At 43.7% G+C, this 24,098-nt stretch overlaps 1 protein-coding gene across 2 annotated transcripts in view; it reads right to left on the minus strand.

Moving 5' to 3' along the window:
- The window catches only part of BACH2 (BTB domain and CNC homolog 2), a 375,591-nt gene that overhangs the window by 263,063 nt on the left and 88,430 nt on the right, over positions 1-24,098 (minus strand). For both annotated transcript variants that reach the window (XM_043438955.1, XM_043438956.1), the window contains exon 2: positions 17,000-17,112. Coding sequence is in view for 1 of the 2 variants with exons in the window: in XM_043438956.1 (XP_043294891.1) it covers positions 17,000-17,008 (9 nt within the window). In the remaining variant the exon portion in view is untranslated. The remainder of the gene's footprint in view (positions 1-16,999; positions 17,113-24,098) is intronic.

The following is a 24,098-nucleotide window of genomic DNA, read 5'->3' on the forward strand; positions in this document are numbered from 1 at the left end:
GTACTGATTTAACAGTTAAATTATTAATCAAATATCTACAAAGGATAAACTTCATCCTAGATCCTAATCCAAAATCTGAATTCATGACGTCTAAGTGAACGAGGACTTAGTTCACTCTTTCTTCTGGGTTCTCTTTCTACTGGACTTTGTGATACTGGTGGCTTCTGAGCTGGGCATTAAAAAGAGTTGACCTCAGTGTACAAAACTGAATATATTGGAGAGGAAGCTTAAAGGCAGAGACAATATTGTACTGAGGTACAGACAGATCAGCAAATGATACATCAGTTCATGCTTAAAACAACTCAAATATTTGTGTTAGTTTATTTTGCCATATTAAAAACTATAACTATTGAAAATTAAAAGGCTACTGTTCAAATGACTATCTTTCTAAAGTATCACTGTTAGGTTTTTTGATCAAAAGGAAATCTATAGTACCACTGATGATTTTAAATCATTAGATAACATCAGTGTTCTAAAGTAACAAAATAATAAAACAACAAGAGAATGTTTTCTTGACATGGGACTTCATAATGAAAATCTTAAATATTATGGTTCAATATTCATGTGTTTTCACACTACCTACCAAGTTTTCAAACTGTACCTACTTATCCTTTTCAAATTACTATCACTATCTTTTTCAGGTGAAATTTCTTAAAAATTACTTTGAGAAGCCAAAAATTCACAGTGGAAATTTCTTCCCAAGTCCTTCTTTAGACAAACCTACTCAACAGGCAAATCTAAATAATTTTTAGCAGTTCTAAATGTAGAGGATTCATGACTTCTTACTGTAATTGCGGAGGAACATACAAAGCAATTACTTAGTCACTGACAAAACCCACGTTCAACTTTTGAAATAATGACTAATCTGATAGGAAAGACAAGACTTTTATAATTAAATACTAAAGTCTAGCCATTTGAGATAAGCACAGCAGGTTATATAATTGTCCTCTGCACTCACAGTATCCTTTTCTCCCTCTTGGATGCATAACATTTTTCAGTAATAATAGAACATGTAACAAAAAAAAGTCACTGTACCATAAGAAATCACTCTAACCACAAGTTATACTTCTGGCAAAGAGTAAAACCTCATTATTTTGGAGTTTACTAGTCTCATAAGAGGAAAACGTATCCTTTAATAGCATAAATAAAATCCCCTTGAGAATACATTAGATTCTTAAGAAAACAAAAGAGTAAGCAAGCTGAGGCGCCCATTTACATATAAATACTTGGAGTGTTCACTGGAAAGTGTTCTAAGCTGTGCTAGAATGGGCTTCTCGAACTTGGATACGATCTCCTTCTGTGCCCACGGATGGGCTGGCTCTCAGGAACAGTGGAAGACCCAGGATATACATGACACTCTTTCCTAGAAAGATGGGTGGCTCTTGTGCGCACGCCTCCGCCGGGAACCACTTAGCACACTCACTACTCAGCCAGGGACTACATTTCCCAGGTCCTTTGCACTCAGGAGGAAACACGTGACTAGTTCTTACCAACGGAATACGAAGGGAAAGTGTGGACTCACTTCAGGGCTATGGGGTTAAGGAGTGTTCCTTCTTCATGCTCTCTCTCCCTCCCACCATCTACGCAGACAATCATTAGCCTCAAAGATGGCATTATGGGTTGAACCCTCTCTTCCCCACCAAATTCATGAAGTCCTAACCCCCAGCCGCTCAGAAAATAACCTTATTTAGAAATAGGATAATTATAGGTGTGATTAGTTAAGATAAAGTCACATCAAGAGAGGGTGGGCCCGAACCTAGCATGACTGGTGTCCTTATAAAAAGGGGAAATTTGGACAGACGGGAACAGAAGGAAGACGACACGAAGGGCCACAGGGAGAAGACAGCCATCTACAAGCCAAGGAGAGACGCCTGGCACAGATCCTTCTCCCATAGCCTCAGAAGAAACCAACTCTGCCGACACTTTGATCCTGGATTCCTAGCCTCCAGAACTGTGGGGCAATACATTACTTTTATTTAAGGCCTCCGGGCTGTGGTACTTCCTAACAGCAGCCTAGAGACCCAGTACAGACTGCAAGGCCAGAACGAGGCAGGAGGCTGGGTTCAGGATTCCTGAATAACTGCCGAGTAAGAAGCACTTTACCTATCAGAAATACCTACAATCGGTCAGAATTTAGCAAGAAAGGAAACTTTTATTGTGCCAAATCACTGGCTATTGAGGGTTTATTTGTAATAATAGCGAACTTATCTACTAATAATATTAAGATTTAATTAAGTATTAATAATTTAACTGGCAAGTAGTTTTTAAAGTTCTTTTACATAAAAAAACCAAAGAACACAGAGAACATCGTAACATCCATGTAAACGTTTAGGATAAAAGGGAACTTCACAGAAAATATGAGTTTACAGGAAGATACTTGGGGGTAATTCCCCCAAGCCCTCCCCAGGGTACAAATGTACTCTCCTCTGCCAGTAGAAGTAGAAGTTTCTCAAGAATTTTAAATAAGCCACAATGTAAAGGTTTAAATTATGCTATAATTCACTTAAAACAATTATTTTGCAAATTCAAAGAAACATTTCTCCCAAGTAGCCCAAGTGTGTTAAATCCTACTTGGGTACTGAGAACAAAATACTGCAAAATGAGGTCTCAATTTTTTCCAGAGTTCTTTATTAATATTATTTTTAATTAATCTGAAGAGATGTCACCATGTAACACCTTCTTCCCTCAACTGTAGACCAAAAAAATGTACTTCCTTTGTTGTAGGGTAACTAACATGGAATCAATACACTGTTTCCCTTTATTATTATTTTTTTTTCCCTTGCATGAAAAAGTGAAAGGACAGATATCCTTGCTAAGACATAGAGTTGTAATTCAAAATACCTCAAAAGCTGAGCTGGCAGCTGGGTTCTCCTGTTTATAGAAAAGCTAGGATGATTCAACCTGAGCTCAGAGCTCAATTTAGATTATAGCATCTGGATTCCAAACACACGTGAGATGTGGCCACAGGTTTCCAGGTCCTGAACTGATCCCAGATGGACTGGAGACCACTCACCAGAAGGATGCCAAATGGAGAAAGTTGCCCAAGGGAGAGAGGAGACTCAAAGGTGTTTGAAAGATCTGGCCATAGGCAGCCTGCTCCAAACTGCCAAGCACATTGGTATTTCTTTTTAAAAAAAAAAATAATTTGTATTTATTTATTTATTGGCTGTGCAGCATGTGGGAATCTTAGTTCCCAGAACAGGGACTGAACCTGCGCCCTCTGCAGTGGCGTCTGGTGTTATAACCATTGGACAACCAAGGAAGCTCAGGTTGTCCAGGCATCAGCATTTCCTGCGGCGGGCAGGAGCAGGGGAGGCCAAGGGTAAATGGCCAGAGGATGACACTAAACAGCCCATCCCCTCATCAGCTTTGTGAGAAAGCACCCCTCACGAATGACTCCTTTCCTGGAGTCGTCATTGTTCAGATTTAACTATGGGAATCTGGCAGTAAAAGGAAAACTCACAGAGAGCACACAGTTCCTACTAAGATTCAACTCCACTTTGTCTTGAAGAGAAAAGCTAGGATAATGGAAGAGGTGAATTTTTTTAGTTTTTTAATTTTATTGAAGTATAGTTAATTTACAATGTTGCATTAGTTTCAAGTGCACAGCCAACTGATTCACTTATACATTTATACACACACACAAACACACATATGTTCTTTTCCAGATTCTTTTTCACTATAGTCATTAAAAGATATTAAGTATAGCTCCCTGTGCTACACAGCAGGTCCTGTTGTTTACCTATTTTATATACTACGGTAGGGTGTAGATGTTCATCCCAAACTCCTAACTCCCAGGAGGGAAATTTTTTCAATGACCTTTTTATTCTTGATGAGAAGACGTCATAGCCTCAGTCACTCTCATATAAACTACACACGAAATCTAAGAGAAGAGGGGGAAAAACAGTAGCAAAAAATCTTCCTTGCCCAATTTTATCTCCATCAGAATTCACCTTGCTTCTTCCTTTATTTTCCTTGAGTGTAATCTACCCAGAAATGTTGGTGATGCTGCAGCGATGGATTTTACGTGCAAGAAAAAAAAAAATCCTTCCCCTACTGCTTCTCCTCACCCTCCCGCTCCAAGGTCTCTCTTCCCGTCGCCCCTGCCTGTCTCTTTGTTGTGAATGTCAGGGCTGTCGGTGTCACAGCCTGACGTGATTAGTGCTTCTGACACCAGGAAGCAGGCGGGGAGCAAGGAGAGCGGGCGAGGATGCCCAGCCATGGATAGAAGTCAAAGGCAAAAAAGCCCGACCTGCCTCCTCTGAGGCTCCCTGATGACAGAGCAGCTTATAAATCGCCCTGGATTCTTCTCATTTATCCAATTAGCCTGTTTTTCTACTCCTGGGCAGATTCCAAAGGTGTGGATCTATTCTGTGAGATCAAAGTCAGGGGCTCTAATAACAGATAAGACAGAATTCGTGATTCAGCAGATTCTCGGCTATGAAGGGGAACCATCACCGCACTCTGGAAGGATAGCACAAGTCCATTTCGAGTATCGATTCGCTGCACTTTGTCACTCTAATGATGTTATCTCATTAAAAGAGATAAATGCCCTACTGTTCTTCCAAAAGCATCTGCTTCTTACTCTCCTCTCTTTTTCAACAGCATGGCTCTCTCAGCAGCACATTAAAATCAAATTGAAATCCAATGCAGGGCTTGGCGACAGAGCTGCTTACGGAGGCTTCTTTTTAATTGCTTTTTTCTACTCTCGACCCCCAAGCTGCTCTCCCCACCCACTGGTCACCCATAGAAACAAGAAATGCAAAGAGAAACAGATGCAGAAAGTAATCAGAATAGGAAGCATTTTATTGGGTGCCTGTTCCATGGAGCCTCCGCCCTGCCAACATTTCATATCTCCTACCTTGACTTTGTAAGGCAAGCAGAACGACCCTCGGTGTGTAAATGAAGAAGAGGAGTCTGATGGTAAGGTCCTTGACCAAGATTACACACGTAGGGAGAGGCTGGACCACATGTTAACAAGGGTACATCCAATGCAAGTCCTCTTTTTCTAATCCCCATCTAATCTCATTCAGGGAACAAAGAAGTAAATATGATGGCAACTTGATTAGAATAGATGGAAAAAATGTAAGAGAAGGTGGCAATTATTCTTCAGGCTGCTCGCACCCAGGAACACAATGCCATAGGCAGTGCAATGGTTTTGTTTCAACAGATTTCCTATTAAATAAAAAAGGTAGCAATTTTCCATAATGAATGTTTTATACATTATTCCTTTGTGTATCAGGCCTCTAAAGTACACATTATTAAAGTCTATTAAAGTCTGTATTTAGCAGCATTACTAATGTGTCTTTGGGGAAATTATTACAATGAAACGGCATCAGTCTTTCACAAAATTTCAATTGTTTAATATTCCTCTTCTGATCTTCAATACACGTCTATTTTCAGCCATCATCAGACCTCACCCGAAATGCCATAATCCCATCCTAGAGCTGTCACAACATATTGTTTACGGGTTGGATTTAAGAAATAACAAGAAATGCAGATATTGCTAATTTCACCCATCATTTTTTATTGTTTTTTTTCTCCCATAACTCATTGCAGTTTTCCTACTGTTCTAATTAACAGGTGCTCCTCGATCACTGACATGTGATGACACCTTACCTCCGTGGCTTGTGCTGGCTAACTTAATTAATTGCTCACGTTTATATCTAATTGAGGCTAGCCTTTCAAGATAATGCCACTTTACTAATGTCTAAGGGTGTAAAAAATTACAAAACTATTTCATTAAAAAAAAGGCAAATCAACCAGAAGAACATATAAACTATGATTAATTAAACCTAAATGTTTGCATTTAAACCTAAATATTGTCATTTATGAGAAACAAGAAATACATGTCTTCTGAGTATTAACTGAGGAGTTTCTGCAAATTATGTAGTTTTACCTACTCAGAATAGGCACCTCTCCTCTAGATAGTACATGTATCGATTTTATCACACAGTAGGAGGTTTTTAAAACAAAGCCAAGGACGTACATACATTCAAAAGCAGTGCTCTCTGAGAACATCTTACAGAAGACAGTAGTGCCAGGCTTATTTTTATGGAGATAAAAGATAACAAGAAGTGGGAAAAACATCAAACAACTCCACATTATAAGGCCTCCATAGCACAAAAAAGGGAGGGATAAAAAGCAATTTGAAGTATTAGGTACTCAAATTAATAAGCTGGGGTTGAAAGCAAACTCTCTGTTATGTATTTCCCCTCCTACACAGTGACTGCCCTGGTGGAGATGTGTTCACAAAATCAGGCAAAGCAAGAGGATTATTAATATTCTAACAGACAAGACACAGATCAACTGAATAGTCATGTTTCCAATCACCAATTAGCTAAATAGGATGTAACTTAATTGTCTCCATTAAAGCCAGGAGAAAAGGGGCAGAGCCGAGGGCTTAGAAGGATGTCAGGGCATTCCTCCACACGATGCCCAGGGCCAGGATCCACTGACCTCTCTGTTACCAGGGGCCCAGTCACCACCAGATCAAAGAAAGAGCTCAGCGCACACATCACGTGTCCAAAGGACCCGGCTAACGATGCAACTGTGGGCTCAGTCCCACACGGTGAGGCTGAACAAGACTCCCGCGGTTCAGTCAACATTCAATTACAGCTCGACGTGAAGGCTGGTAGGGCAGTTTGTCAGTTAAGGAAAGAAAAAAAAAAGAAGCAAAACTTGTAATCAAGAAAATCCTAGGCACATCTCTCTAAACCCTCAAGAAATAAGGATGGTAAGATTCCCAAAATGACAATCACAAAGTGTGTGAACTGCCACTAAAAACGACCAAGTGAGACCGAGCATCCTCTTTCCTCCGAGTGAGAACAGTTCTATGGTCAGTAGCTGCAGCCAAGGGCTTTCCTGGTGGCTCAGACAGTAAGGAATCCGCTTGCAACACAGCAGACGCGGGTTCGATCCCTGGGTCGGGAAGATCTCCTGGAGAAGGAAATGGCAACCCACTCCTGGATTCTTCCCTGGGAAATTTCATAGACAGAGGAGCCTGGAGGGCTAGAGTTCATGGGGTCTCAAAGAGTCAGATGTGACTTAGTGACCAAACAACAACAGCTGTGGCCACATTTCAAAGAGCCTATATCATGATTCACAGCTTAGCCTCTTAGACTTGAAATTAGATTGCAGTCATGTCAAAATGTATTCCTTTTCCTGCTCTGGGTCTGGGATGGTCTTAAACCAAGAGTCCAGTCTGAAGCCTTAATTTCCCTCCTCCCTGTCTGGATTCTCCCTCCTCTTTTCTGATATGACGGGGAGCTGGTAAGTGAGGCTGCTGAAGCCTGCCGCTCAAGCCGAGACACTGCCAAGCCACCAGTAATACTGCCATGGGGACCTTGGTCTCAGAGCTCTCACAGCATCCTTCCTTTGAAGCCAAGTTCTCTGTACAGAAAGTTTCAAATTTTCAACTTACAGCCCAGACCATAAAGATACGCGCTCAGAGGAGCAGGCACAGACCACTGCCCCAACATGTGCTGCTCTGAGAGGCAGAGGTGAGCCCCACGCCTGAGGCCAACATGTGTTCCTCGTGAAGCAGAAAGGAGAGGGAGCCTGGGCACTGATGCTGCTTCCCCGGTAGTGAGGACAGTCTAGGCACGGATTCCACATCATTCAGGAAGCAGCTCTCAAAGAGCAGGTCTGTTTTACATATGTTTACAAACACAAGTTCTAGACATGCGCGCATTTTAAAGACAGATAAGCATAAACATACTCAGTTAATTCCAAGTTTGTCTCCTCCCTACTTCATGCCAAGCTGACCATCCACTAGGTTATGTTTTTAATTTTATTAATTTTTATTGGGGTATTATGGGCTTTCCTAGTGGCTCAGATGGTAAAGAATCTGTCTGCAATGTGGGATACCTGGGTTTGATCCCTGGGTCAGGAACATCCTCTGGAGAGGGGAATGGCAACCTACTCAGTACTCTTGCCTGGAGAATTCTGTGGACAGAGGAGCCTGGTGGGCTACAGTCCACAGGGCCACAAAGAGTCGGACACGACTGAGCAACTGACCCTTTCACACCTAGCTGCTTTACAACGTCGTGAGCTTCTACCGTGCAACAAAGTGAATCCACCATGTGTTTACACATAACCACTCTTTGTTGGATTTTATTCCCATTTAGGTCACCCCAGAGCACTGATTATAGAGTTCCCTGTGCTACACAGTAGGTCCTTATTAATTATCTATTTTATACATAGTTATCGATAGTGCATCTATGTCAATCCCAGTATATGTTAATCTCAATCTCCCACCCATCTCACCCCCCATTTCCTGATGTCCATACATTTGTTCTCTATGTCTCTGTCTCTATTTCTGCTTTGCAAATAGGCTCATCTGTACAGGTTATGTTTATTTTAAATATACACTCCTATACCTCCCAGAAGGAAATTATATTCCTGTTTTCATCCTAAAAATGCAGACTTGCCCAGTGCAGTACAAAGGCAAGAGAGTGGAGGTCTAATTTCACCATTCCCATACACCTCACATTCAGCAGAACTCAATTTACATGTCACCCTTGTGTTAACAAAGTTTCACGCAGCCTCCCAAACTCCACAAAGTAAAGTTTTAAAAATAAGGAACAAGGGCAATGTTTCCGTAAAGATGCAGAAGGTGAGGACAGATGTGCTACGATGTCAAGGGCCCTCCTGGACCAGGGGTCAGGGACCACCTTCTTCTTAGAGTAACTACTGCCCAATACAGGACCCAAGCACAGACTAGGCTCCTATCTGAAGATATGCTTAAAAATGATTGCAGACCCTAAACAGCCTTTGTTCAGGTCAGTTATTTCTGTCAATGTGGGGCTTCCTGGTAGCTCAGAGGGTAAAGAATCTGCCTGCAAAGCAAGAGACTCGGGTTCGATCCCGAGGTTGGGAAGATTCCCTAGAGTAGCAAATGGCAACCCACTCCAGTATTCTTGCCTGGAGGATTCCACGGACAGAGGAACCTGGTGGGCTACAGTCCACGGGGTCACAAAGAGTTGGACACGACTGAGTGACTCACACACTTTATCCTATTAAAAATTAAAATGGAGACATTCTTGGAACAGGAAAACACAAGCAAACACACCAACAGCCATCAGGGGGATGACATCATAGCAGGTCATGGAGCCTCTCAAATTGTACTATATACTCAAGAGACAGTGGAAAGAGCAAAAAATGTCTCAGTATTATTATGAAAATAGTTTTGACTTTTCAGGTGGCCAGTAAGTGGGCACCCCAGGGTCCCCAAACCACAGCTTGAAAACCATTGGTCTAAACTTGGCACTTCAGCAGTATCTTGAATAAGAGGATGTAATAGCCACTGAATCAAGGGACAGTATCTTTTCTACAGCATTTCTCAATATACTGCTGCTAAGTCACTTCAGTCATGTCTGACTCTGTGCGACCCCATGGACGGCAGCCCACCAGGCTCCTCTGTCCATAGGATTCTCTAGGCAAGAACACTGGAGTGGGTTGCCATTTCCTTCTCAATATACTACTGCCTCTAAAATGCTAGTACATTAAAATATTCCTTCCTGGTAATATGTCAAATAGAATGACTTCCATATTCAGATCTGTTTGACCAATGCTTCTCTCTTTTTATCTGCCATTAAATATTTCCACCCACTTGTACCTCAAATGCAAAACAGCTAAAAGTGTATTTATTGTAAAATGCCTGCTTTTTCTGATTGTAAATCATACATATAAATATTAATTGCAAGAAACTTGAAAATAAAAAAATTTTTTTTAAACAACAGCCATTGATATTTGCAGTTATGGAGACTGTGCAAACCAGTCCAGTGGGACTGGTTCCCCGTGAGCACGTCCCTCCTGGCGTGTAGACGGTCACTTCTCATGATGCCATCCTCATCTGGCCTTTCCTCACCGTGTGAAGGGGTTAGGGGAGACAGCGCTCAGGTGTCTCTTCTCACAGAAAGATATTTTCTTAAATAAGAAACATGCATACCTTATACCAGTCCTCGGGAAAAACACTGCCAGAATTCTGGGCAAAATCCTCATAGTCTTTTTTTTTTTTTTTTTAATGTGGACCATTTTTTTTAAGTCTTTACTGAATATTGCTTCTGTTTTATGTTTTGGTGTTTTGGCATCTAGGCGTGTGGGATCTTAGCTTGAACTCACACCCCTTGCCCGGGAAGGTGAAGCCTTAACCACTGGACCACCAGGGAAGTCCACCGCAAAGTCTTCTTCATCATATATATTTTTAATATTTAGTGAAGTCTCTATCTTAAAGATAACTGCATGCCTTATTTCAAAATACTATTTTTACTAGGAAAGAATTCATATTGCTTAAGAAAATTTAGAACATATAAGCAAAAAGAAGACAATGCCCTTAGTACTTTGCTGTTATCTGCAATCTCTTTGCTGTGGGCAGAAGGGCATCTTTTAAGAAAAAATAATGATCAAACTGTATATATTGTTATGTATTAATAACTTGCCTTCTTCACAATTTATTGGGAACATCTTTTTATATCATTAAATATTCTTCCACCCCTCGTTATTTTTATTGTCTGGATATACCATGGTTATTATTTTTTTAAAGTCACTATGATAATATTTAATGAAAATCTTAGCTAAATTTTTACACACATCTATGACAATTTTCATTGAGTTCTAGACATGAAATTTCTGAGCCAAAAGGTACGTGTATTTTGGAGGCTTTGATACACACGAAGTCCCCTTGAGAAACATGCTCTTTCATTAATGGTGAATGAGAGAGGGCTGTCAGTCCTATCTATGCCTTTGATGAGTAACTGTTATAAATCCTCCTCGATTGTATAGGCAGAAATATAATCTCATCGACTGTATAGGTAGAAAATACCACCTCATCATTTTAATTTGTCTTACTTTGATAACTTCTGGGATTGGGTACTTTCTTGTAAATTATTTGCTGATCACATTTCTTCCTTTATTGACTTTATCTTTCTGCTCTTTCCCATTTTCTATTAAAGGAATCACTCATCTTCCTAATGCTCCAGAGTTTTTCATAAGTCAGCTAACTGTCTGACACATGTGTTGTATATGTGTTGTGTATGTTGCCCGGCTAGTCTCCTGTGTGTTAGGATAGTTCAGAATGTCTTCTGATGGAAAAACATCTGTAGGTTTTATACAAATACATTTTCTTCCGCTATCATTTCTGTCACTAGATATTAATAAGGCCCTCCTTATTCCAAGATGATTTAAGCTGTATTTGTATTTTTTTCTGTGTCACTGGTTTTTGAAGATGTGACATTTCTCCAAAGTCTGCCAGGACGGGAATTTGGCCATTTGCCTTCAGAAAAACAACAGTGGAGACTCATAAAATAAAGACTGGTCACTGGGTAAGATCACCCAGTGCGTCCTAGAACGGGGCGGAGAGAGCTCTTACACATTTACTGTTCACCAAGCCCTTATCCGGCGTCCAGTAGTTCTGTTAACTTGCCCTTCAGGTGGAAGAAGTTTCAAATGGAGAAAGTTTGAACATCAGGTGCATGCTTATTAAACTCTGGAGTGAGACAACTCCTCACGTTGGCCAGAATGGAGGCTTTGGACAGTCAAGACCTTTGTTTTGTTCCCTGGTGAATGGCAAGCACGGTCACGGTACGCAGCGTGTACGTGATAAATATGCTGAAGGATGAAGGACCTGATGCTCTTATGTGTTGCCAGGCGCCTCATGGGACAACCCAAGGGTGTGAGTCCTGGACTTCACTACTTTATATAAAGAAGTGGCAAAGTGAGAAAAACTCTAGAGGAAGGCAGAAATGAAATTTCCAGTGTTACTTTTCTATCAACTGCAGAGATACCGATTTGCGGGTAAGGGAGAAACTGCCCCAAACTTGGCACGGTAGGATACGGCACTGAAGACTGGAAAATATTCAGAGAAAAAGTTATGTCGGGCAGAGTAAGCAAAATAGTGGCATGCACCCAACAAGAGAGAGAAGAGATACCACCTTCCTCCACTTGATGCCATGGCGCATGTCTAGGCAGTAACAGTCAGATTTAGCCTTATCTGAACATGACAAGGAAGAAACAGTTCTAAGAAGATTCATTTTCACTGTGGGGGTAGAGTGAGGAGCATTCTGGGCAATAATGGAAAAATCAATTATTTTTCAATCAGATGGGGTGTCCTCATAAATTCAAGGCAGAGAACATCATGTGATGTGCCTTCCTGAGAATGATAACCATGAGAGAAGGAGTTTAGGATCATAATTCCAAGGTTGCTTCTAGGAAGAGAGCTCTTTCAAGAGCTCTGACAAGAACTTTGTTCCTGTAAGTGTGGTTCTGTGTTACATAGTGGCATGTCCTAAATGCACACCACCTTGCCCAGTTTACGTCCACAAGATCCCATTCTGTCCAACCTCTCATTTGGCTACGATTTCCTAAGTTACAGGCTAAAATCCTCTCTTGACAGCAGGACAACACATACAAATAACACATATAAACACAAAATATAGATAAAAGATATAAACACAAAACAATAATCCTTCTGGTGGGCAAAATTTATAATAGTAAAATATAATATATATTTATATATATTAATAAGAGGATAACCAAGAAAGTAGAAAGGGTAAAGATGTTGGACAAATTTAAAGTGAAATCCCAATTATAAAGTTTTTGATCAACACAAAAGATTAGAAAGTCAGCTCTTGCAAAAAGCTCCAAGGAGAACATGAAAGTTGGAAACATAGTCTGCAAGTCTGCCTAAGCCCAGGGAGTATGAGCACCCTGGGGAAATTTGTACATACACAGTTTCCTTAAATGTAAGGCTAGAGCGCAGAGCCCAGAAATGTACAACCATTAAAGTGTGTTTACAATACTGAAAAGGTGAAGAGACGTGAGGGCATCCACCCTGTATAAAGCTTACGAGCTGGGTATCAACCTGACACGTCCCATGTACAGCAGCTCCAGAAATGGCCCTAAGCTCACAGTGAGACTGTGGTGGCTGGGAATGCCCTCTGTTTTCTGCCAGCACTGAGGTACTTACCAGCCTGCTGGCTACCAGAGGGCCAGAAGCGCATCCCTTCCAGGCAGGTGCATTCCAGACCCGGGCCCACAGAGAAGGTTCCAGAATGTGAGGAACGAAGGCCCTATCTGGCTGCCAGTGGTTCACTATCGGATTATCCCCGTTAAATTAGTTAGACAAACTGCCAATTTTTGATGCCTTGCAGCCATGCCTATGTTTTCTAGAGGGTTCTGTCTCCAACTGGCCCAAAAGGGAGCTGTCAGTGCCTAATGGTGATCAGAATTGCTGCGGTGTTTCAGAGGAGCAGCCCTGGACTCGAGGATGTCCCAGGCCCGCTCTATCCAGACATGTTCCTAGTTAAAGTGTCACAAAGCGAGCTGGGGTATGGGAAGGGAGGAGTATGATCACGTGGTGTATGTCCAAGGAAGTGGAAAACTTACAACTCAGATGTCTCCAACTTTCTAGGAACATTTCTACTTAGAAAATCAGTCACACCCTCAAAAATGTTTCCAATGTTCTAACAAATATCCTAACTGATGAGGTGACTGTCTAGTTTTACTTGGGCCAAGGTCTGTTTCCTTCCCAGGGGGTGACCTATTTTTTTTGTCTTATGCCAAGAAAACTATAAGAAAAATGCTGACCGATGAAGGTTACACATCATGCTTAATCACCACTTTGACTTAAAATAACATAAAATAAAACATTCACTGGGTCATTCAGGCAAGAACATAACCTCTCAAGCCACCGACACACCTACCGGGACTTCTGAAGTTTCTGAGTCTGGTTCCGGCTGTGTGTCAAGAGCCAAACCATGACATCAGGTCTTGCGTTGCCCTGGAGAAACTCAGGGCAGGGCTGTCACAGCAGACTGTGCTTGCCAATCTGAGATTTCCCAAGAGTTGTCTTAGCTTTTCACTACATCAAACTGTCAATGATAGAAGCCAAGGTCTGCAATGACCACCATGATGAATTGCCTTCCCTCCCCCACTTCCAATCTTGACCTTGGGGAAGAACATCTTCCAGGATTCCAAAGCTCACTCTTCAAAGACTGTCGGGGGGCATTATGTGAAACAAGTCAGAGGAAGACAAATACTGTATGATTTCACTTATATGTGGAATCTAAAAAAATACAACAAACTAACAAATATAACAGAAAAGAAACAGACTCATAAGTAGAGAACTAATAAATTAGTGGCTACCAGTGGGAGAAGGAAGGGGGAGGGGCAGAACAGGGGTGGGGCAGTAGGAGATGTGAACTATTAGGTATAAGATAAGCTACAAGGATAGACTGCACAACACGGGGAATATAGCCAGTATTTTATAACAACTATAAATGGAGCATAGCCTCTAAAGGTCTTGAATCACTACCTTGTACACCTGTCACTTGTGTAACATTGTCCAGCAACTACTGTGGTTGTTCAGTTGCTCAGTCAAGTCCGACCCTGTGACCCCATGAACTGCAGCACTCCAGGCTTTCCTGTCCTTCACTGTCTCTCTGAGTTTTCTCACTCATGGCCATTGAGTCAGTGATGCCATCCAACTATCCCAGCAACTATACTTCAATTTAAAAAAATACGGATTAAAAAAAAAAGGTTTAAGTATTGAAGCCAAATGGGGGAGAGGTCAGCAAAGTTTTCTTTCTCTTTGGCTTGGCTCAGTCAAATGAAAATCTCTCAAAAAACAATATGTTGGGACTTCCCTGATGGTCCAGTGGTTAAGACTGTGCTTCCAGGGAAGGGGGCAGGGGTTTGATCCCTGGTCAGGGAATTAAGATTCCACATGCTTCACAGCATGGCCAAAAAACCTCCAAAACAATGGCTTACTTTTTTCTGGTCTCTTCTGACAGGGTAAAGCAACCATGCCCATAAAAAGGCCAAACAATGGCCATGAGAAAAATTGCCTCTGGAAAAGGGACCTTAGCAAAAGAATCTCAACAAGTTACATGGGCTTTCTAAAGTCTTCAGTTCAGTTCAGTTCAGTCACTCAGTCGTATCCGACTCTTTGCGACCCCATGAATCGCAGCACGCCAGGCTCCCTGTCCATCACCAACTCCCGGAGTTTACTCAAACTCATGCCCATCAAGCTGGTGATGCCATCCAGCCATCTCATCTTCTGTCGTCCCCTTCTCCTCCTGCCCCCAATCCCTTCCAGCATCAGGGACTTTTCCAATGAGTCAACTCTTCGCATGAGGTGGCCAAAGTATTGGAGTTTCAGCTTCAGCATTCTAAAGTCTAGGAGTCCCATAATAGGTTTTTAAGACCAAATCACCTAAAATCACTGTCCAACTCCCATGGTTACCTCTTGCTGCAGTCTCTGAAATTGTCTCTCCCCTGTTTTAAATCCTTCAGGGGCTCTCAGAATGCAACCCTTCCGTCCTTCTCTGGTCTCCTATCTGCCATCTTCCACCAGGGCAGGTGTTCTCAAGCAGGCCTTTTTGGTTCCCTAAAGGGACACCGGCCAATGTGTAGGGACATTTTTCATTGTCACACTGAAGTGGAGGAAGATGAATGCTACTAAACACCTCCAACACCAAAGACAGCCTCTCACGACAAAGGACTTCCTGATCCAAACATCAAGAGTGTCAAGGCTGAGAAATCCTGCTACAGCCACACAAACTCTGTTGTTCTCTACGCATGGCAGACTTGCTCACAAGCTTCTGCACCTCTACACAGGCGGGTTCTTTTACCTGGAACGCCCTGCCATACTTCTGTGCCCAAGAAATGACCATGTAGCATGCAGAATCCAACTCGAGACGTCACTTCCTCTGTACGCTCCTTTCCAGATTCCTCAAAGAGAGATGCTTCTTCTGTGCTTCCCCAGCTGCTGGTACCCACCTCATACCGGTCACAGCGGCCCTAAATTGTCTGTCACCTGCTGAAGGCAGGACCTCAGCCCTACTCATCATTCTTCCCCAGAGTGCCCCTCTGGTAGTCAATCACTGCGGGCTGAGTAATCAGTCAAGGAATAAATGCAAATGCTGCCAGGCCGTGCTGCTGCTGCCAGGCCGTGCTAAGTCGCTCAGTCGTGTCTGACTCTGTGCAACCCCGTGAACTGCAGCCCGCCAGGCTCCTCTGTCCGTAGGATTCTCCAGACAAGAATACTGGAGTGGGATACCACGCCCTCCTCCTGGGGGTCTTCCCAACCCAGGGATCGAACTCATGTCTCTTAAGTCTCCTGCAGTGGCAGGTGGGTTCTTCACCACCGGCACCACCTGCACCTAAGGCTCGCTGGCAACATTATCTGAGAGACAACAGTGTCCCCAACACCCAAGACAACAACAGCAAAAACTGATCAAATGCTTATCATGTTGGAGAAGGCAATGGCACCCCACTCCAGTACTCTCGCCTGGAAAATCCCGTGGATGGAGGAGCCTGGTAGGCTGCAGTCCATGGGGTCGCTAAGAGTCAGACACGACTGAGCGACTTCACTTTCCCTTTTCACTTTCCTGCACTGGAGAAGGAAATGGCAGCCCACTCCAGTGTTCTTGCCTGGAGAATCCCAGGGACGGGGGAGCCTGGTGGGCTGCCGTCTATGGGGTCGCACAGAGTTGGACACGACTGAAGTGACTTAGCAGCCGCAGCAGCAGCTTATAATGTAGACACGGGCTGTATTAAACACTGGACACATATCAACTCATTTCATCCTTTAAACAACCCTGCGAGTTACAAACCATCATCATCAGCATTTTACAGATGGGTAAACCGAGGCACAGAGCCATCAAGCCACTTTCCCAAGCTCCTCAAAGCTGGCTGATATTTAAACCCAGGGAGCTTGGCCCTAGAGCCTCTGTCTTCCAACATCCACGCCAAGACAATTATACTAACAACCGATAGTCTGGCTGCTCAGAGGCCTCCGACAAACACAGTTCACACCTCTAGAAGGCTACATCACCAGCAGCCTGTGACCCTGCCTGTCGACACTGCTTGCCAACCTCCATAATGCTTCCGGCAGGAGACACAACCTGCTCACACCACAGAAAGACATCACGTAGCCAGGGAAATTCACGGTACCATAAAGAAGACACAAAGGATGAGTCTGCAAAGTGCCTCTTACCTTGTTCATGCTGTGGGGACTGCAGCAAGGAATCAGACATGTCACAGCGCAAGGCAGCTCTTAAAGATTCTCCTTGCTTCTGCTGACCTCACTTCCTGAAGCAGACAGCTGCACTGCAATCACAAACAAAGAAAAGATCTTTCAGAGCAGTCCTGTGTCCAGGGGAACTTTTTGCCACGATGGCAAGGCTCCATGCCTGTTCAATATGGTAGCAACGAGCCATACGTTGCTGCCGAGTACTTGAATGGTGGCCAGTGCAACTGAGGGCTGAATTTTAAATTCTGTGTAATTTTAATTAAAGCTCAATGTAAATAGCCATGTATATCAGTGGTTACCATAATGGATGGTGCAGGTCTAGAGAGTCTAATCAAGAGTCTTGAGGCCGCAGACACCAGGCTCACCAGGGTCCAAGGAAGAGTTGGATATCATATGCCCTGAGTGACTGTGGATGCACGGGGCGAAGAAGACTCATGCACCCTACCACTGTGTTCTGAGTGCTTACTGAGCCCTGAGTACTGAGCATACCGTGGCCAGGAAGCCAGAGAGGGCGGTTACATGAGGGCTTCATCCTACCACTGTGTTCTGAGTGCTTACTGAGCCCTGAGTACTGAGCATACCGTGGCCAGGAAGCCAGAGAGGGCGGTTACATCAGGGCTTCACCCTACCACTGTGTTCTGAGTGCTTACTGAGCCCTGAGTACTGAGCATACCGTGGCCAGGAAGCCAGAGAGGCCGGTTATATGAGGGCTTCATCCTACCACTGTGTTCTGAGTGCTTACTGAGCCCTGAGTGCTGAGCATACCGTGGCCAGGAAGCCAGAGAGGGCGGTTATATGAGGGCTTCATCCTACCACTGTGTTCTGAGTGCTTACTGAGCCCTGAGTACTGAGCATACCGTGGCCAGGAAGCCAGAGAGGGCGGTTATATGAGGGCTTCACCCTACCACTGTGTTCTGAGTGCTTACTGAGCCCTGAGTACTGAGCATACCGTGGCCAGGAAGCCAGAGAGGCCGGTTATATGAGGGCTTCATCCTACCACTGTGTTCTGAGTGCTTACTGAGCCCTGAGTACTGAGCATTACCGTGGCCAGAAGCCAGAAGGGGCGGATATTTGAGGGCTTCACCCTACCACTGTGTTTTGGATGGCGCTTACTGAGCCCTGAGTGCTGAGCATTACCGGGCAGGAAGCCAGGAGGAGGGCGGTTACATCAGGGGCTTTCACCCTACCACTTTGATTCTGAATTGCTTACTGAGCCCTGAGTACTAGAGCGTTACAGTGGCCCAGAGAAGCCAGAGAGGGCGGTTACATCAGGGCTTCACCCTACCACTGTGTTCTGAGTGCTTACTGAGCCCTGAGTACTGAGCGTACAGTGGCCAGGAAGCCAGAGAGGGCGGTTACATCAGGGCTTCACCCTACCACTGTGTTCTGAGTGCTTACTGAGCCCTGAGTACTGAGCGTACAGTGGCCAGGAAGCCAGAGAGGGCGGTTACATCAGGGCTTCACCCTACCACTGTGTTTCTGGAGTGCTTACTGAGCCCTGAGTAGAGGAGCGTACAGTGGCCAGGAAGCCAGAGAGGGCGTACATGAGGGCTATCATCCTACCACTGTTTCTGAGTGCTTACTGAGGCCCTGAGTGCTGAGCATACAGTGGCCAGGGAAGCCAGAGAGGCGGTTTACATCAGGGCTTCACCCTACCACTGTGTTCTGAGTGCTTACTGAGCCCTGAGTACTGAGCATACCGTGGCCAGGAAGCCAGAGAGGGCGGTTACATCAGGGCTTCATCCTACCACTGTGTTCTGAGTGCTTACTGAGCCCTGAGTACTGAGCGTACAGTGGCCAGGAAGCCAGAGAGGGCGGTTACATAAGGGCTTCATCCTACCACTGTGTTCTGAGTGCTTACTGAGCCCTGAGTGCTGAGCATACAGTGGCCAGGAAGCCAGAGAGGGCGGTTACATCAGGGCTTCGCGTGCAGCCTTCAGTCCCCTTGGGAAGCGACAGGCTCTAACACACAAGCAGCGAACGTGCCAAATCTCAGTACCACCCAAGCAGCCCACAAGGAGTAAAGGAACAGACCAGCTGAGACGTCCCTGGTTGCCCAGTGGTTAACGTTCTGCACGTTCACTGAAGGGGGCATGGGTTCGATCCCTGGTCAGGGAACTAAGACCTCACATGCTGCATGATGTGGTAAAAACGAAAACAAACCAACCAACCAACCAACCAAGAAACAGACCAGCATTTGCTGGAGCCTGACTGTCCCACTGTCAGGACTTCATAGCTAGAGCCTCCCATGGAGCTTTTTGAGACGCAGTGTACCAGAGGACGTCTGTTTTCCATGGCCTAAATAAAGCAGATGGCCCAACATCCCCTCAAATGGGAAACAGGGTCCATGTTTTTATCCACATTGTTGGTTCTTTAGGTAGGTTTTTTAATTCATTTGAATTATATTTTAAAACACAATGGTCCTTGTTCAGTTCCAGGATTCGTAATTAGTCAAATATTAAGGAAAAATAAATAAAGAAAATATATTCAACCACTTAATTGGATTGGTAGCCTTTTCCTTTGAAAGATGTTTCTGGGAAGATTTGAAAAGAGAACAAAACGTTGTAAGGTGCCTTATAATCACCTTATTTCTATACGTTTTCAGGTTGCAGCTAGGAAGGATTTATATATCTGAATCTTTCCATAAAGCCTGGAATTCGAGGTTCAAGCAGAACTGCGGTGTCTTAAAAATATATCATTTTTAATTATAACAACAGTGTAGAAAACATTCAAGAGGAGAAGGGAGAAGTACGCAGAATCCCACTGGCCCAGCATCACCTTTAGTCTTTAGCAGCCAGCCTTCGTCTGTTGGAGGACAACATGAGGCATGTTTGCTGACTGAGTCGAAGGCACTTAAGTCCAAGGTTGTATTCTCCATTTTAACATCTTTTGCTAAGAAAGAAGTGATTTTGCAATACACGTTTTCAAAAGATAAACCCTTACTCCACGCACATTATCATCCTGCAAACACAATATTATTATAAATCAGAAGACAGGGAGAGGAGACCGATCACTCCTCAGCTATTTGAGACACATAAATTCCAAAGAAAATATTACATTCAGTCATAGCAATAACATATTTTAACAATGATGTACAACACGAGAGACCCGGGAATGCTGCCTCTGTAGCCTAAATACATCCAAAAGCACCCTCAGCTGTACACGAGACCTGGGTAATCACTGCTTCAAAGCCAAGAAAATTCAATATCTAATTCTAACCGAGCTTAAAAGTGACTGAAAGAAAATTCTGCATGTAATTTATCTCTCTGAATTTCTAGAAGCAGATGTTAATGAATTTCGGGGTTTTAAAGAGAAATCTAGACATATTATTTCCTTTTTGACATTATGTACTTGATCCGTTTAAAAACTATGGCCCAACAATTAACTGGGAAATTTGTTCAAAAACCTGGCAGAGATGCCCGATGTCACAATTCCATTCAAAGGGACACACTGGTATCAACACAGGAAAGGTGGGCACAAGAAGATAATAACAAACAGACAAGGATTCTTGAGCATAATTTCCCCAAGGAAGCCCCACCCAGTTCCAATCATCCCACCATCCCCATGCCCTGAGAACTTGCTTACATAGCTTGCAGTAAACTAATTTTGGATCCTCTCCTGTCCGTCACCCCTGCCAAGTGTTCTTGTATCGTTTTCATGTATATCGGTTCTACAGCAAAGTCAGAATAAAACCTCTCCAAGGGAAATATTAATCACCTAGAAAATTCTTAATAAATATTATGAACAGATTTTTTTTTTCTTTGCTCTCACTCATAGGGCTGAGAGTGATGTCATGACTCTTAATGGAGGGCCTTAAAAACAATGTTGATAAACATTGCAAATGGCCTTCAGGATTTTTTTTAGAAGAAGAAAATCTTTCCATGTCCAGGATCAGAAATCTTTTTTTTAAAAGTACTGTTAAGAACACCTTATACAATGCTCAAAACTGTACAATGCATGTTTATATTCTTCAGTACTGGGATCAATCTGGGTGGTAGTTTTCCTAATTAGGAAATTGGATGCAGAGAGGAAAAAGAATTTTTCTTAGTCATGCTGTAGTAGGCAGTAGACCCTGTGCTGGAAGTGACTTCATTTAAAAACACTATAGAATTAAAATAAGCTCAAAGACCACAAATAAAAGAACCTCCCCCAATAAAACATACATAGACACTAAAAGATCACAATTAACACAAATAACCTCAGCAAACGAATGACAGAGTTAGAAATTGGATCAGTTTGCTTCTGGACAGCATCGGAAAAGACTAGCCTTATTCTATCAAGTTATTTCAATCTCCTTTGAAATACAGAGAACCTGGTTGTTTATAGCCAATTCAATTTATGAAGAAGCTTAGAAAAATCCACAGCTTAAAAAATAAGACTGACTCAAGTATAAAGCATGCAGGGAAAAGATATCAGAGTTACCACAGTAGAATTAAGGGAGCGTTTCTTTTTTTATTCTATTTTTCAATGTTTCTTTTTAATTGTTCAAGAAGCTGATGCCTCTCAAGGGCAGCGGAAGAAACGCCATCCCAGTGTGTGACTTCCACTCAGTCACTCCTAACAGGATTGGTTCAAGCAGCAAAACAAAGCCCATGGTCAACCTCAGGCGTTTAAGAGCTTAGTTGAGCTGCAATTCATCTTTCCAGGCGGGTTAACAAGTGTGGGTGAGCAGGAAGGTAGAGACAGGGCACATGTAAGAAGACGAGAGCAAAGAGAATGAGAAGGTGAGGGCTACAGAAAAGGAGAAAAAGCAAAGGGCAGGTGAGCAAAAGAGCCTCGGGGACAGGTTCAGCGATATGGCCGAGCCCCTCACCAGCCAGTCCTGAGGCTCCTGGAGACAGCACCACATCCTAGGGCTTCTCCGGAAGGACACTCTCAGGGCTCGGGTGTCAGCAAGTGGGAGTCGGAGTGAAGACCGGGCCTACCTGTTTCACCACTATTTATTTACCATCCATCTCCACCTACCACAGAGGAGAGTATGCTAAACTGGATCACTGATAGTGGCGTGGAGAGGCCCAGTGAGGATGGAAGCCAACTTCATTCTCTCCTCCCTACTCTAAACAGAAGCTCAACCATGTCATATGGCTGTGTGTGGGCGCTGCACCATTTCTTAGCCCTTGAAAATGCAGCAAATACTTATTACCAATAATCAATGATTCTGGTGGCTCAGACAGTAAAGAATTTGCCTGCAAGGTTGGGAGATCCAGGTTTGGTCCCTGGGTCAGGAAGATCCCTTGGAGAAGGGAAAGGTTACCCACTCCAGTATTCTTGCCTGGAAAATTCCGAAGACAGAGGAGCCTAGTAGGCTACGGTCCATGGGGTCACAGAGTCGGACACAACTGAGTGACTTAACACCTTCAGTGACATTAAATACCAATAAGAAATCAATGGAATATGATGAGCTGGGTTTTTCTCCCCATTCCAACTCCTCAATCTCTACCAAGATGTTCATTTTAGAAGTCTTTTCTGATATTACTCAAAGCTGGGGAGTTTTGGCACTCCCTACAGGAAACACGCCGAGATGAGCCAGTGGTTTATGCTTCACTTTGTCCAAGTCCCCACTGGCTTTTACATACAACACAGCCTGAGGTCAGCCTGTGAATCAGGCCTCCAGTCCCTCCCCTGCCACCACTGAATCCAGGAGCCTGAGCAAAGGGCCAGAGCAGGAGGACCCGAGAGCATGTGGAAAGGGAACAAGGGGATAAAAAGATGAATGGGTGCTTGGAGAGAAGGGCAGAGCAGGCAAGGTGGTCGGAGTCTAGGAGAAATTCTCTAAATCTAGGACTTAGGAGTGTCAGAAATGACGTTAACAGATGAGAGAAATATCCGTAATATCCTCCACCATAGTGGAGTCAATTTCATGGGTTGGGGTAATTAACACACGTCTGAAACAAAGTCTTGACAACCTTCAAGAGGAATCCTTGTGCAAGACTGGAAAATGTAAAACCATTTTATTACAGACAGTCCAAACACTCCCTTCCACAATAAGCGGTGTTGGTGCTGGGATTAAAAGATCCAAAGGTGAAACAGCAAATAGACCCGTCCTCTACCCTAAATGCACACACACTCTCCAAGTGGCTGTCTCCGTCCGTTCTTCCTGAAAAGACAGAGCAACGTTTCCTGAGAAATATCTTGAAGGTCCTTGTCCAGCCTCAAGGTTACATCAGACACGTAGCTCTGACTCTGCAAGACTTCTGTTTTTGCCATCCCCAGCTTCAGGCAGCAAACACGCTATAATCTGGTTCTGCCCCAAGAGACAGGCCGGTGCTGGCCACCCTGCCTTGCTCCCTTGTTGTGCCATGGGAAACACAGCACCCAAGTCATCAGGCCACCAAGCATCATCAGGAGCCTTCTCATCCAAGGGCAGGCTAGGCAATCTGAAAATTAATATTCTGAAATACTAACTGGCATATGAGCTATATAGTTCAACAGGAAACCGATAAGGAAGAAGAAGTGAAAGGAATATAAAGGAGAGAGACGCTGCCGGTAACACAAAAAACTGCCCTGAGAGCCAGATGAGGAGTAGCAGCATGCCAGTGGACAGCGCCAAGGGGCAGAGTGTCTGCTGCTTTCAGGTGAATACTGCTGGCACATATGCCGGGGTTCCCGTAGTCTAATCCTAAGTCAGGATATCCAAGTTCAGGGCTAACACTCTATAAAAGAGCAATTTAAGTAATTTAGGAATATCTTAATTAAAGGCACAATACAGAAAAGCTTCCAAGGGGGTGCCTGGATCAGCCTACTTCCAGCCTGGGTGGGGCTATTTAATCCAGAGGACACAAATTCAGATGCTTAAGGGGTAGACTCTTGAGCGTCCCTTGGACAGCAAGGAGATCAAACCAGTCAATACTAATGGAAATGAACCATGAATATTCATTGGAAGGACTGATGCTGAAACTCCAATACTTTGGCCACTTGATGAGAAGAACCCACTCACTGGAAAAGACCCTGATGCTCAGAAAGACTGAGGGCAGGAGGAGAAGGGGGTTACAGAGGATGAGATGGTTGGACGGCATCACTGATTCAGTGGACATGAGTTTGAGCCAACTCTGGGAGATGGTGA

Source organism: Cervus canadensis, chromosome 20 (genome assembly GCF_019320065.1).
Source record: "Cervus canadensis isolate Bull #8, Minnesota chromosome 20, ASM1932006v1, whole genome shotgun sequence".
Taxonomy (NCBI): domain Eukaryota; kingdom Metazoa; phylum Chordata; class Mammalia; order Artiodactyla; family Cervidae; genus Cervus; species Cervus canadensis.